General features: G+C 35.0%; 1 protein-coding gene across 2 annotated transcripts in view; it reads right to left on the reverse strand.

The window, feature by feature from the left end:
• CTTNBP2 (cortactin binding protein 2) overlaps nucleotides 1–16,719 on the reverse strand; it is a 182,490-nt gene that overhangs the window by 45,460 nt on the left and 120,311 nt on the right. For both annotated transcript variants that reach the window (XM_007504190.3, XM_056799583.1), the window contains 6 exons: nucleotides 15,209–15,326; nucleotides 11,529–11,804; nucleotides 10,144–10,239; nucleotides 8,515–8,594; nucleotides 5,158–5,244; nucleotides 4,948–5,047 (listed from right to left, as the gene is read on the reverse strand). In XM_007504190.3, the coding sequence (XP_007504252.2) occupies nucleotides 4,948–5,047; nucleotides 5,158–5,244; nucleotides 8,515–8,594; nucleotides 10,144–10,239; nucleotides 11,529–11,804; nucleotides 15,209–15,326 (757 nt within the window). The remainder of the gene's footprint in view (nucleotides 1–4,947; nucleotides 5,048–5,157; nucleotides 5,245–8,514; nucleotides 8,595–10,143; nucleotides 10,240–11,528; nucleotides 11,805–15,208; nucleotides 15,327–16,719) is intronic.

Genomic DNA, 16,719 nt, shown 5'->3' on the forward strand with positions numbered 1-16,719 from the left:
CTGTCAGCCTCAGTTTCCTTATTTTTACAATGGAGATAATAGTAGTACCTACCATATAGGATTGTTGTGAGGATCAGATGAGATCACATATGTAAAGTGCTTCAAAAACCTTAAGGATCTATACAAATATTAGCTCTTATTTTTGATGGAAAAAAACATACCTTACCCTCTTGTGTAAAATGTGCAATTTTACTGTATAAATAATGAAGTCACAGGTCGGAGACTACTTTCATTATTTTATTGCCTTCTTCAAAAAAATTACTAAATCAAATCCATGTAGGTCTATATAGGCCTCAAGGCTTTCCATCAGTTATTCCATGAGATCATGAGAAACAGCATGGTTCATTGGAAAGAACATGGATTTGGAATCTGAAGCTCAGCTCTTCTATTTAGCCATCTGTGGGACCATGGGTAACTGATTTAAACTCTTTTGTACTTCTTTATCTATAAATTCTGAGGGCCTTCCCAGCTCTTTGTTCTTATGATCATTCCTACCATACTTCTCTAATATTGTTTCTCAGGATCCTGCCATATGGTTCCTCTACTCTAGTCAGGCTTATTGTCTCCAGAATCAGCTGATTTTTTCTCTGGAGAGCATTTTTCCATTCTCTTTATTAATACTATCCCTTGAATCCCTTAAAACCCAGCATATATTAGTTGTACACCCCAGCAAACTCTTCCCAATGAATTCTATCCCTGAATACAATTAAATTAACATCCATGTTCTATATTGTTTTTGCTTTAAAATTCTTCTTAGGATCATAGCTATGGAATAGGATCAGAGCTGGAAAGGGCCTTAAGGCTTAGATCCTTTCTCTATGATTTGATACCAGAATGAATCCATGAATTCATCACTGAAGAAACATTTATTAAATGCTTACTATAAACCAGGCACTAAACAAGGTGCCACAGATACCATATTGAAAACAATCCCATCAAAATGAGAACTCCTTCGAGCAAAGCATTTCAAACCTATTTTTGTATTCCATCTCAGTGCATAAGACTTGCTATGTGGCCTCCTCAATGTGCTTGAGGTCATCCTCTAGTTCTTATAATGTATGGATAAACCAGAAGAGCTATCTATTTATTATTGGTCATTCTCAATGTGTGATAAACCCCCTTTTCCAATAATTTATTTCTTGGATCCTATCTTTTATATCACTTCTTAGGCAGAAGTTATTCTTGGTCAGATATTTCAGGCTGAACCCACCACACTGTTCTCCAATTATCTTTGGGTCTTTCACCTTTTAATTCTAGATCTATAATCTTACTGAAAACTGCCCACTTGAATTGCCTTTTCAAGATTAATATATCAGTGACCAGCTCAGTGGACATTCACATCCAGTTGCATATCCTAGAAAACAGTAAGCATTTTTCATCCACCTTGTTTTTCCTATGTGAATCTTTATATCAAATTCTTGAGTCTTTCCACAGTAGGAATATAATAAATATTTGTTGAATTTAACTGAAATGCAAATGATGGAGGCAAAGATGCTAATATTTTTCTTCATAATGCCTTATACACCACCAGGAAATATCTTTAATCAGTTTGGAAGTCTTATCCTAGTAGGTATAATTAAGGTAAGAGGACTAGATTTTTATTTAAGACAAAGTATACCTATCATCTAGGTTCCCAGGATAAATATTATGGGTTATAATTCTCAGTGTATTATTAAAAGGTGTTCCTATGCCTTATTTGAGTCAAGGATTCATATAACATTATATTCCTCTTGTATCTGTTAAATTACTAGAAGAGGCAAAAGAAGATCTAACTTGGTAGAAACTGAGAGAGATATTGAATATAAGCTAAACACTTAATAAGGGACTGCTAGTGCTGAAGTGATGGAAAAATTAGATTAGATAGTGGAGAAAAGATTAAGATATCAATGGCCAAATTTTTCTAAGGAGTATTGGTTCAGTGGTAATTGAGGAACAATAAAATTTAATTGCCTGTAGAAAACAGAGCTCCCACTTGAAATTGGGTATTTGCCTATTTCTGGTATGTTTACTTGGACTTCTTGAACTTCAAGGTGAAGTTAGCATGTATTATGTGCAGATGATCATTTGCAAAAGACATCAGTATGAATTAGTGAGGAGTTAGGTGTGATGAGATATATACAAGAAAGGAAATCAAGGCGTTGTTCTGGGCTGAGACAAGAGGAGACTTTTTAGATTGAGATTCATTTAGAAGGAACATTAACTGGAAAGCATCCAGAGAAGGATGATCAGGATGTTGAAGGAGCTTGAGATCACACATAGGAAGACTATTGGAAGTAATTGGGGATTTCAGCCTAGGGAAGAGAAAACTTAAATGAACAAATGATAATGTCTAAAGTATATGAAGGAATATGAATGAAGGATCATTAGATTTGTTCTACATGGCACCAGAAGGCAGAATTAGATGCAGAGGATGTATGTATGTCACAAAGAGGTAAGTTTAAAGAAGGAAAAACAAACAAATAGGATCACTAATCCAAGCATAGTAGGCTCCTCCTCACTGGAGTTCTTTAAGAAAAGGTTGGAAGGATATGCATTGTGAATGTTAGGGTTGGGATTCTTATTCAGATATCTCTTGGACTAGATGTCCTCTGGAGTCCCTTTCAACTCTGAGATGGATTTATTTTTTCCTGTCTATTTCATAAATAAATTGAACAAGTATGATGCCATGTATTTTCCTTAAAAAGTATCAGATACATAAAGGCATTTGTTTCCCATATAGGAATTAAAATAAAATTTAAAAACAATTGACAAAGTTTTACTCTCATCGAATTACCAGTTATGTCAAATGACAGTGTAAGCCTGGATTAAATAGCCCTTTTGAAAGAGACACTGGGAAGTTGTTGTTTTTTTTAACTATACCTTTAAAATAAACTTATGGAATCTAAAAAATAAAAATTATCTGTCATCTTTGAGGAGATCTGAATGAAACATGGAGAGAGAACAAAAATTAGTTCCAAGATAGACCTCAACAGTTAATTGTTATGAAGAAAGAATATGTGAGAGCCTTGAACAGTTAACTATCTTGGAGAAAGGAACTATGACTGGCAGTTAACTGACACTGGAGAATGAGTATATGAGGGGCTGGGAAAGTTTTACTATCATCCTCGAAAGAATCTGAGGAGTCATTTTGAGGAAATTGAATGTAACTGATTTTCATTTCTGATGAGAATTGAACTGAGCTAACTTATTTTTAAGAGAAGAAAGACATTTATTGGATATACTGAGGAAAATTTCTGAGAGAAACTAAGACACATTAATCGCTATTCAGACCCAAACTAACATAAGTGTTTTTTTTCCTTAGAAGATGTGCAATCTGACAATCCAACTGACAAGTCTAAGCAAAACTGAGTATAATAACATTTTGAGATGATATGATTTGACCATATTCTAAAGAGAATGAATTATATGAGTGTGGTTCTAATATTATGGAAGAGTCAGAATTTATAGTCAATGGTAAAAGAATTCTAGTCAATAACTTTGACTACTCTTCCAGGGCACACAGGTAACTCTGGCTTTCTTACAATTGCTATGAGATTTCAATATTTGTTTCTGCTTTTGCATTATTTATTATCATTAATATATTGTTTTTTATTTTTCTTCATATCCTCAGCAATTGCTATAGTTCTTTGCACATACTAAGTGCTTCATAAATGCTTACTGATGGATTAGTCTAAGCCTGGGCATTTACAGTTTGAGATTGAGAAAGGGAGGTAATTTATGGGAAAAGACGTTTCCACACTCTTATCAGGGCAGGGCCCTAGGGCTAATAAACTAGAGAGATTTTAAGGAATTTCTGAGATATTGTTTGATCAAATTTACTAAGAACCCATTAAGAGAAAAAGGATGCATAAGGTAATAAGTCAGGAGCAGCCTGAAGGGAGGTTATCAGGATATTTGTCCCACAGAATACCTCCAAGCTTTTGGTCACATTCTGTATCACAATATACACACACCTCCAAGACAGGTCTCATCTATGGAACTGTCAGATGTTAGTTTTAGGTGTTTCTGCCAGGAGAGCATTTGCAAATACTTTAATTATCCAAGGAATACATCAGTTAAAGAAAAGAATTAAAGGACTAAAAGACTAAATGAAGTATTTTTCTTCACAGGAAGGAATCCCCAGTTCAATTTTCAAATAAAGAGCCTACTTCTGAAGCCAAAAGCAATAGTGGTCATTATTGCAAAAATAGTATTCAAAGCAATTAGATTTATGGGGCAAAATTAGGCAAGGGGGAAAGCACTGATTTTTAAGTTGGAAGGTGTGGGTTTGAATTCTAGTTTGCATTTTTAAAATCCTTTTAAGTTGTTCTGACACTTCAAGACAGGGTTTTGCCATTCCTTCTCCCACTCAAGAGATGAGAAAACTGAGGCAAACAGGGTGAAGTAACTTGCCCAGGTTACCATAGCTAGTAAGTATCTGAGATCGGATTTGAACTCAGGAAGATAAGGCTTCCTGATTCCAAGTTCATTGCTCTATTTACTACCCCAACTACTTGCCTCCCTAGCTTGGCTACTTAATAATTATGTGACTTTGAGGAAGCCCCTAAATCTATTGAAACCTTGGTTTCTTCAGTTTCAAAATTGGCTTAATACTTGCCCCATATATGTTATAATGCCATTTGCTATAAGACAAATAATGTAACTTCTTATTTCAATAGAATGTAAATCTCAAGGGAAAATCTGCTCCCCAAACTTGGATAAGAGTAATTGGCAATATTTGAAAAGGCCAAAGAGAAAGAAAAAACAAAAAAACTAGGCTCCTAACCAGTTAACAAAATTACATTTATACAATCTGATCTGTCATGTTTCTTAAGAGCTCACTGGACAGGTACCTTCATCTTAAGGGCTTCTGAATAGCCCAAACCATGATTTAAATTTGCTGGGGGCTACGGAAAGCTTTTCTTCAATAAGTCATATAAAAATTGATATCTACTGAAATAGTCTTACCACTACTGATGAATAATTCGACTAGCTGATGCTTAGAGAACTCAGCATCCACTTCAGCTCTCACTATTTCACAGGTGAATCCTGCAGCTCTTTGTTTTTGCTATGGTAAAAAACAAAACAAAAGAAAACAAAAAAACAAATTGAGTTTCACTAAAGCTGTATACCCTCTAATTTCCAAAGGAAGGTGGTGGGTATGTAAACTGTCGGTACCTTCATGCAGAGTGCGAGCTGATGTGCTATGTAGTCTTGCAAGCTTCCTTCTGGGCCATGAAAGATAACATTATGATATTGCTCAACCTGTTGAGAAATGAAGGGAACATGACTGATGAAAATGTCACAATGGTAGCAAAATGTATGTATATAAATGAAACATTATATATATGAATATATATATAGAGAGAGTGATAGCTATAGATCTATTTTCATGTTTAATATTGGTTGTTTGCAGCTTTTATTTATGGATGAGGGTAGAAAGAAATAAAAGTAGAGCCTGCTTCATTGTTTTCTCCTCTACCCTATTTCTAAGAGCAAAATGTGAATCATGGTTCATTCTAATGTCCTTTTCAGGTGCTAAACAAATGTTTGTTGGATTAATACCAATTTATGATGAAAAATTCTACTTTGGCATCTTAAAAGTTGGAGGAAGACATATTGAAAATAATGTCAACAAGTGAAATCAGAGACAGGTTTCCAAGAATTGCTAAATAGCTTAGCCTTGAGATTTACAAATATATTGCTTCGTTTATCTTGGTTCCCTGTTATCTGAATTGATGAGGGTGTCTCAGTTCAGAAAACAAGAGTGTTCCATTCATTATCACAGTGCTTTCAGAGTCTGAAGATTGATGCTGGAATGATATACCAGCTAGGTATCCAATCTCGGAGATAAGATGTCTTCAATTTCAACACCTCATTTGTTCTCAGATTGTAGGTTGGCTGGCATTGAAGGCAGGCAAGATTCAATTCGAATGTTCAATAAAAGGGTCATTGAGGAGCAGCAAGTCCTTTGTGTTTACATAAATGGTGAACACTCACTAATTCACACAACCTATCATCTGACACCCTCTTTAATTCAGTGTAATTGTTGTACATAGAGGTACCTTCTCTTTTATCAAAACGCGTGTGTGTATGTTGGACATTGCTTAAGATTTGACTTAGAGTCCTCAAATTACTGGTGATCATTTTCCTCCAACAAAAATGATCCTCAATTCCATTTCTCTTACCAGGGAACAGATCTATAATTACCACATTACTTCCAGAGAGTTCGTGTTTTGGGCACACAGAATACAAACAGTTCATGCTGCCAGCACAAGAATCTTTTGATTAAGCATTTGGGTGCCTTAATTGCATCCCAAAATTGACTTCTTTCTCTATACAAATGATCACATGTAAAAAGCTTCATTACTGTCATTCTAATGTGTCTGTCCCATTACTTATCTGATGACATTTTTCTATGTCTATAATACAACTGCATGTGTTTTCCATTCATTTTGTGCAATATGACTAGTTCTGGCATGATCAGCACTGATTACTTTTATTCTGATATCTTTTGAATCACTTCATGAACATCTTATTACATTTCAATTAATTTCTGTGAATCAACTGGCTTCTGGAATAAAAGCAATAGATTGACACCAACACTATGTTCTCCTTAGTTTTGTTTTCCATCTTCCCCTAGAATTAATGACTTTCTTCAGAACAGATGCTATTAAAGAATATAACATTGGTGATTATTTTGGATTTTATGTTCTCAATGTTACAAGGACTCCAAATTTTTCTGAACAAATCCTTACTCTTTTCTTAGGACTTTTTTTCTGTCCAAGAGGAAATTTTAGGTCAGATTTTGATGACCCAGTAAGCTTGAAAAATAATAATAGAAAATGGGTTTTACAAAGCCAAAAAAAGTGAGATAATTCAAACCTAACATTTCATGTTCCAGAGCTTGTAATTTCATTCTAAACATTTCTGACATTCAAATTTAAAGAACTGATTTATTCATTACTTGAAATCCACACACAATGCACAAATACAAAAATACAATGGATTCATATAAACGTCTCCAAAGAAAAATTGAAACTGTTAGAGTTTAGGAAATAAACAAGTAGAATGAATGTCTTACATAAGAAAAAGCTAAAGCCTCATCTCTGCTTTTAAGAATCCAACAAATATTTCCTGAGAATTTGTCTATGTAAGCCACTGTTTTATGTCCTTGAGATACACAAATACCAAATGATCCCTGCCTTCAAGAAGCTTACAGTTTATGGAGTTATCACAAAAGCCAACTTGTGTGACTTAGTCACCATGGAGTAATAATATGGGAAGAGTTTCTCCGTTGGTAGCCTAGGTTTTTGAATCCTGGGATTTCAAGGATAAGAATAAACCTTGCTAGCCACACAATTGTAGATTCTCTTACCTTATGGCAACTCACCACCCTGCCCTCCAACTGCATTTGCCATAGAAGCCAGCATTTCTAGTTCAGGGCACTGGGAACAATATCCCCCAAGACCCTTCTAAACTTAAAATGGCAAAACCACTGCTTTACACTTATTACAGCTAACATATTGCTCTTTAAAGCAAATAGGTGGCACAGTAGAGCACCAGGTCTGGAATAAGTAAAGTTCATTTTCCTGAGTTCAAATATGGCCTCAGACACTTAGTATCTGTGTGACTCTGGGCAAGTCACTTACCCCTATTTGCCTCAGTTCCTCATCTTTAAACTGAGCTGGAGAAGACAATGATAAAAATATTTTTGCCAAGAAAACCCCAAATGGGGTCATGACTAAATAACAATAATACATCTCTGACAAGTCACATTTTCTTTTTAGCTGCTTTTTGACCCCATTTGTATACTTTATAAGAGACACAGTGACAGTGTAAATAAAATTCTATGACCAGAATGTCTTCGGGAAGCCTTTCTTGATTTCTCTTAATACTAGTGCCTTCCTTCTGTTGATTTCTTCTACTCTATCCTGTCTGTAGCTTGTTTGTACATATCTTACCCACTGAATTATGAGTTAGGATCTGTCTTTTGCATTTCTTTGCATCCCTAGAGCTTATAAGGCACAGTGCTTGGCACATTGTAGGCACTTCATATTTATTGACTGATCATGAAAAAGCAGGTATAAACCTGACCTAAATCTGACTTTGATGGAAAAACTCATGAGAGAAGAGGAAGATTTTGTTAAAAAATATTTAGAGTCCTTGTAACACTGTGACCATAAAATCCAAAATAAGCACCAACATTTTATATATAATATAATAATTACAAATATTAATTCTCATTTTACAACACTTAAAAATCTATCTAGTGTTTCCCTTAAGATAATCCTGTGAGGTAGGTCATCCAAGTGTTATTATAACCATTTTACAGAGAAGAAAGCTGAGGCTCCAAGATGCGGCATGGCTTGTTTAGATCTCATATTCTAAATATCAGCTGGAATTCAACACCAGCCTTTCGGACTCTAAGATGCTTTCTATTATGCAAAACAACCTCTTCCTTATGAGAATACACTGCAACAGACAGATGTTGGTCACAGGAACCATGGACAAGCCAAAGGGTTGCACACCTACCAATCGGAGGTAGTTCTGTAGCATCTGGAGAGGGATCATGGATGCATAAGTCACACTGCTGAGGCAGCCTTCTTGAGGACCTTTGGGAAATAATGCAGAACACAGATATCTATTTTTTTCTCATTACTTAAAAAAAGAGAGATGAAGCACATAAAAATTTCAGTGTTTCCCAATGACAAGAACAGTATCCAATTATGTATCTATAATATACAAGAACTTCATCATCGTCATACAGCATCATAAAGTCTGCAGAGTTCTTTATACACATTATGTTGTGTAAGCCCCAGAGCAACCCTGAAGAACCTATTTTATAGGTTAGGGAAACTGAGGGAAAGAGAGCGTGACTTCCTTGTCCAGGGTTCCACAGTCAGTGAGTGAGTTTCTGAGACCCAGATTTGAATTCAAGTCATCCCAATTCACAATTCAGCACCCAGTCTCTCTATGGTGCCACTTAGCTTCCTTATATCAGACAATGCTAATTTAATAACAAACATTGCTGTCTGACCAGGAGATCCAAGTTCAGGAATAGTCACCCACATAGGGAGCTCAACACGAACTTTCTTCATGATTTTCACAAAGGTACTTCTCCTCCCTTAATACAGGAGCCCGAGTTAAAAGCCCAATTTTTACTTCGCATTGGGAATCTTACAGAACACACACACACACACACACACAGAGACAAACACGTATATAAATTAGAAATAGATATTAAAATTTCACCAGGTAAAACTCTCCTCTCAGATTTAGAATGAATATGAAATGTATTTCTGATTCTTTGCCTATTTAAAGTCTTTAGTGAAGAATCCCCTCTGAAATGAAGAGCTACATTAAGACTCAAAAAATTAATGATTTTATCAATGTGTGTAAAAGTTTAAGAATCAATAGATATCAAATACCTACTATATAACATGGACTATAGTTATAGACAAAAGCACCAGTCTGTGGTGCATTATTATAGATAGTATTTTAAAATTAACTTGTGAATAATACTGTAAAATATTATATTTGGAATGTTACTAACTTGAGTACATATGTGTATTCTAAGTTTATAACATGCTACATACTTAGAGGTAGTCACAAATGGTATTTCTAAAAATATGTTCTATGATTCTTTCTTTCTTCACTAGATACTAAAGGCCTTCCTCTATTATCCAACATGAAAGAGACATTTTATTGGAAATAGAAACTATATAGTGTCATCTCAGGTCTTAAGACTGTGATTTTTTTAAAACTTGTTTTAATTACATATCACAGATTCTCCCTTTCCATAGCAGAAGCACAAAAACAAGACATATTTATTATAAAATTCAGATTAAAATCCTTTTTGTAGAAAGGAGCTCCCCAAGGACAGGATTTATCTCACTTTTATATTTTGAATCTCCAGTTAGTTCCTAGTGCATAACTGGCAATTAATGAATGCTTTTTGATTAAGACATTACTAAAAAAAGTCACACAGTAAAACCCAGTGGAATTGTGCGTCGGCTATGGCAAGGGGTGCCGGAAGGGGAGGGAAAGAATATGATTCTTATAACCAAGGAATAATGTTCTAAATCGACTAAACAAAATTTTCAAAAAAAAAAGTCACATAGGAAATATTTTCTAACCATTCAATCAGTGGCATGAACCTACCTGAAAAAAACACAGTTATATGGTCAGTTTTATTCTTCCTCATAAAATCCCATGGTGATTGGGGCAAAATCTGGCCTATCGACCATGATATATTTCCTGGTTAAAAAAAAAAAAAACATTGAAGGGAAAATGTGTTGTTGTTGTTATTGTTATCATCATCAATATTATTATGTATCATGCAATCAAATTCATAAGTCTATTTGATATTTGAAGATAAATAATGATCTAGATTTTAGTCAAACAAAAATAAACTATGTTATCTGCCAGGAGAGGTGTCAGCACCTAAATAAGACCAATGTCACTGTTTGGCTACTTCAGGTTCGTGATAACTGAAGACTCTCCATTGTTTAGGTAGAACCTCAAGTCTTGGATAATGCTTAAAGCACTACATTACTCACCTCTGGACAGAGGTAGTGAATTCAAGATGCACATAAAGTTGTGTATTTTTATATATAATTAATGAGGAATTTTCATTGTTAGACTTTGTAGATATGTTTTGATTTTTAATTCTTTTTGGGAACAGTTAAATAACAAATTAACTTGAATAAAAAGAATTTAACTTGAAAAATAAAAACAATAAACCAAAAAAGCACTATATTTCCTTCCCCATTAACCACTACCTGATGGGGGACACTAAAAGTTGTGGCTCCATGATTTCAGATGGAACATGACTCAAAATGGTTGTAGCTCAAGGTAATAGCCAGCATTAAAGGGCTTAGAACGTCATTCACTCTGCCATGTAAATAGCTATACTAGAGCTTGGGCAAGTCCAAAAAAGGTGCCCATGAGCAAATTATCTTTTTTAAACCCTTATCTTCTGTCTTAAAATTGATACTGATTCCAAAGGAAGAGCAGGAAGATCTAGGCAATTGGGGTTAAGTGAATTGCCCAGAGTTACACAGCTAGAAGTAGCTGAGACCATATTTGAACCCAGGTCTCCTGTCTTTAGTCCTTGATCTCTATCCCTTAAGGGATAGAAGTCTCCCATCGGCAGGTCTTCCTGACTTCAATTCTAGCACCCTACTAGCACCATTGAACTTTCTCAAAATCTAAAATCAGAACTGGATTTTGAGAATTTTTTCTCAGTTTATAAGATGCCACCAGTAATATAATTATTTCATTTGCAATCAGCTAGAAAAGCACCCTGCAAAGTCTCATCAAGTGTTAGTATTTAAGCATTATTTGAGGCACAAAAAAGCATCCACATGAACAGATGACTTTATGTAGCAGACACATTATACAAGCTCAAGCTACTCGGAACCAGCAGCTTTTATAAACTGACATTGAATGTGCTTAATTGGTGAATTAAACATGGCTATGCATACCCCACAGATACAAAGGAAGCCCCACATTTAACTTCTTTCTTCTTGCAAGACTTTAGATACCTAGTTTGATGGATCGGATGCTGCTCAGATTTAGGCCGATGTTGGATTCAGTAGTGTTATTAAGTGTCAAGTCTTCTGGATTTCTCCATCCATCAGAAGAGACTGCCTGGAAATGGTTTGTCAAAGCTTGACTCATTGCTTTTGAAAGATCATCCCAAGATGTCTGTTTGCGGATAATTAAAGCGCATATCGTGTTTTCAGTTTCAAAATCATCAGGACTATAGTTGGCTGGATGTTGTTCACTAATTGAAATCCTTAAGGGTATTTTAAGAGCATCTGTTAAGACAATCAGAGATTTAAAGATAAAATAGGAGGAAAAGAAATAGCAGCAAAAAAAAAAGATTAAGTAAGTCTTAATAAAATTTATTATTCCAAAACCACTGTAGCTTTCAGAAGGTTTTAACTACCATTCAGTTAATTTTATTGGAGCTGTATGTACTGTGGTTGCCTCCTTTCCTTTAACTCTGCCTTTCTCTCTAGTTATTTCTATACTTAAATCTGCTGGATCATACTATCACTTGTATATAGATCACTGTTATCTACATTCTTATTTTCATCATTTTACTCTCGTCCCTGTTAACAAAATCATTGATCTTAGAAAGCCATAGGGGTATCAAAAAATAATCTAGCACATGCCTTCATGTTCACACAGATAATATTATTCATATTTTTTCACATGAATTTAAATTGCGGGCCAAGACTGCACTGAAATAGAGGAAGACAATCAGGGACTCTTTTTATGGTGTTCTCTGTTATTACCACTCCTCTTTGTTATTCCCAAACCCTCTTAATTCTAGTAGCTTCCCCCAATAATTATCTCCTATTTAACCTGTATGTAGCTTGCTTTGCATATGTTTGTGAACATGTTGTCTCTGCTATTTAACCTGTAAACTCCTTAAGGGCAAGGATGTCTTTTGCCTCTTTTGATATCTCCGGCTTTTAGCACAATGTTTGGCACATAGAAAATGCTTAAGAAATTTTTTATTGATTGATTATGCTATTTTACTTGGCTTATAGTTGCCTACAAAAGTCTACATAGGCATATCTTGCCAATATATCCAAAGCTGATCATCTTTCACAATTTCATACTCCCTTTTTTCTCTATTAATACTCATCTCTGATTTCAAAAGCTTATAAATTTAGTGATTCATCGGACTCCTTTCTTGCCTTCGCCAGAGCCATTATGCATATAGATTTTTTTCCTCCTAGATTTGCTTTTTTTTTTCAGTTTACCCTCTAAACCGAGATCTCTATTATCTTCATACCTAAATTGTTAATAATAGTTTCTTGATAATCGCTTTGCTTTCAATCTCTTCCCCATTTCTATGGAGTGCCTAAGCACTTTTTTTTTTTCAAACACCAACTTTATCATATACTCCCCTTGCTCAATAATCTACAATGGCTTTCTTTTGCTGACCATTCTAAATCTAGGGTTTTAAACCTGCAATTCACACTCTTCCATCAATTGCTCTCTCCCTAGCTGCTCTGAGCTCTGATCCCTTATTATTCTTTAGCAACACCCCTGTCTGTCTCTTACATAAGCAAAATCACTTTCTACCTTCCATATCAACAACTCTCTAATAGCTTCCTTCCTTCACTTTTGTTTCCTTTCTCAGAATTCACTTTCTCCTCTGTTCCAGTGACCCATTTATATGACCTCATTCAAAACCCACTTCCCTCAGGAAATTTTCCTGGATCAGTGGATCCATAACCTAGATCAATGCCTATCTCCACATCTCTCCCCTCTTAATTTTTTTTTTTATTGTATTGTGCTGCATGTTGACTGGTGTTTGCCCTAGATTTTTGTTGTTGTTGTTGTTGTTGTTGTTGTTGTTGTTGTTGTGTGTGTGTGTGTGTGTGTGTGTGTGTGTGAGCAAGTTGATTATTTCCAAAAGGATTGTATGCTTTGAGGTCCAAAGTTTCCTGCCTTTTGTTTTTCCTTTGTAATTCTCCCACATCAGAGTACAATGCTCATGGGAAGTGCTCAGTGAATACATACTGACTTAATTTATTTCCACATGGCATAATTTAAATAATGAATTTTTGAGATATCAAGAAAAAGTTCTCAAATAATGAAATGATGGTTTCTTTGTTTTTCATTTTCTTTCTTAAGTGAGCTTAAGACCACTTTCTAAAAAGCTGATATATGAATAGAGAATCATTGTTTCTGAATAGAGTTTCTATTTATATAAAAGGCTTACTCAGCTTCTAAAAATGAACAATGACATAAATGTGTAGGACCTAGAAATCTAGCTTTCGAAAACATTTTTAAGGAAAGTTTTTTTCTGAGAGCAAAACTAAGAATTTTAAGAGAACCTAGCATTCTCTGCCTATTATTAGTTCCCAAGAAATGTATTTTATTCTTGTGAATTCCATGCTATTTAACTTTAGTAAGTCTTTTCTTGAATTGTTTTATTATATACTTAACATTAAAATATAAACTGAAAAACAAAAGGTTTTTGAAACTATATTTAAAATCAAACTTTCACCATCTGTAGCTTAATGAAAATGTGAAAATTAACTTCAACATAGTAATACTGAACTCACCTAATCTGTTAGTATGCCTCTATTCCCTCTTATTTTATGACTATTTTACAGATTTTTGTTAGTCATTGTGGTTATTTATATGATTATAACTTGTACAGATATTGCACTTTTGAATGTGTTTATTCATTTTGCATCACTTTGTTTAGCTATGCCCTTAACACTTTAAATGTGTTTGATCTCATCACTCACTCCTTAAAAGAACAAAAGAATAAAAACCTGAGGGTGAAGATGAAAACCCAAGATTATTAGTTTGGGCTGCTGCTAGATGAAGACATCAGTGGAAAATTACAGATACTTATGACTGACAGGGAAATGACAAACATTAGGAGGGAAATTTCAAAAGATTAAGATGCTCCACACTGTGTAGATAAAAAAGAAAATAATACAGAATCAAGCAATGCAGAAAATAACCAGGTATTGCTATGCAAAAATAATGCTGGTACAAAAGAGCCTAAATAAATATTTAAAAATAAATTAAATAAATAAGTAACAAAATACATATTGAGGGTTAAGAGACCCTGGCCAACTCACTTACCTTCTCACTTATGAAAATAATTTCTGAGGACATATTTTACTAATTCAAAGATTAGTTATGAGGTACACTGGTGAAGGGAGTTTCACACTGAGACTGATTGCTGAGAGCTCTGTTCCCTAGTGTAGTCTTATTGGGGACGTTAGAGATTATCTATTACAACTCTTTCAGTCTAAAGATGAGGAAACTAAGAAGCAACTTGCCCAAGATCATTCAGTGAGTCAATGGCTAAGGCATTACTGCTGTCACGCTACAGATTCAAACATTTATTAAGAAATCTATATAGAAAGAAGAAATGAGGAGTAGTAGTTACTTAAACAGATGCAAATTTTCAGACTATTAAATTGAAAAAAAAATACCCAACCTGCATGAATGGCATGAATTTATTCTAAGAGGATCACTTTATAATTTCAAAATAGAGAGTGATTGTATTTAAAAATCAATGAAATTGTTTTATATTACTTAGGGTTCAAACAACCTATTTAGGCATTAAGAGGCTAATGAGAAAACTGTGGTTGAATCAATATCCTTCCCACTCTTCCCTCAGACTTCAGGATTGTAAATATTTCATTGTTTGAGAGAGCTGTAAAGTGTCACTCACTCAAGTTTTCTAGAAGATGTTTGCAGTCATCAGTAGCAACATCATGCACAGTCCGATTGCACTTATCTCTCTTTTCCGCCTCAAGTCCACCATGGCTACACAAGATTTCTAGGCAGTTCTGGAATGAGAAGAGCTCTATTACTTGCTAGTTTTAGGAAATTAACTTGAGCAACACTCCCAAGAAGAATGCCAGTTGCTTGTAGGAATTTACCATGAGAATCTTTCATTTCTAGCTTGCCAAAATATGTAGAATTAGTCAATGTCAACAAAGGCTGGAGGTGAGAAGATAAAGAGTCCTCCTTGGTTGTGAATTATTGATTTAAATGAATTTCACAAGAAAGTCTCTTGTGAAGATTGGATTTGGCTCTCCCCTGATTGTAACAATGAAGGTACTTAGTTCTTCCTTTATTGTGAAGATTAAATTGTAATCCCCTGTCTATTTTTAGATTTTAATCCCCAAAGTGTAAACCCAGTATTTAAAGTAGATCTACCCATTTTAAACACAGAAGGTATGAACTAACTACAAAAAGGTGTGAACTAACCACAAAAAGGTGTGAACACCCATTTTACATTGAGTGGGAGGTCTGTGACCCACGTGTGAAAGAGTGGGCAGTTCTGGAGAGGAGTGTCTGCTGTGATTGGTAGACATAAAATTTAGGGGAGGTGGCACAAGAGAAAAAGGTCTCTAAATAGTGGAAACAGACACATAGACATATGATCAGTCACTTGAGGAAGAGATTAGAAAACAGTCACTCAGACTTGGAGTGAAGACAGTCACTTGGAGCTGGAAGGAAGACAGACACTTGAGGAGAGACTGGAAGACAGACACTCAGACTTGGAGTGAAGACACTTGGCTATGGAACTGGACCTCTGGAGGAGCTCCTGCAGGAGACCTCAGACTGCTTTTCTTTTAGATGGTCACTGTGGTGAGTGTAAAGGCTGACTTCCTTCTTTGTCCTTTCTGAAGGTATGAACCTCCAAGAAAGGCTCATCGTCTTTGCATATGTTTGTGAACATGTCGTTCACAAGGCTCATCGTCTCTCTGTCTCTCTGTCTCTGTCTCTCTCTCTTCCCTCTATTATAAAATAAACTACCAAAAATTTAATTTACTTGAGTAATTCATTTTGGGATTTAGAAATTAAATCCGTGGCGACCACCAATTAAATATTCAGGCCCAACCATAAACTTAAACCTCTCAAGTTTTGAACAATTAAAAAGAAAAACAAAGATTAAGCATAATACTTTCTAATTCATTTGTGAGAAAACTCAACTGAAGAAAGCAAGCAGGGATTCCATTCTATTCTCCGTTTCTGTGGTCATGTAGCAATACCAAGTTGAAAGCTGGGGGCAGCAACATCCACTTTTACTACAATGGTACCTACTACCTGACTCATGGCAGTTCTCTATGCAACTGCTCTAAAAAGATAAAACCCAATTACACTATGTTTCACATTCTCATTTCTTCTGGAGAAGAGAACAACAGATCTGGAAACAAAACACATTGGCTGTAC

The sequence above is a fragment of the Monodelphis domestica genome, chromosome 5, assembly GCF_027887165.1.
Source record: "Monodelphis domestica isolate mMonDom1 chromosome 5, mMonDom1.pri, whole genome shotgun sequence".
NCBI lineage: Eukaryota > Metazoa > Chordata > Mammalia > Didelphimorphia > Didelphidae > Monodelphis > Monodelphis domestica.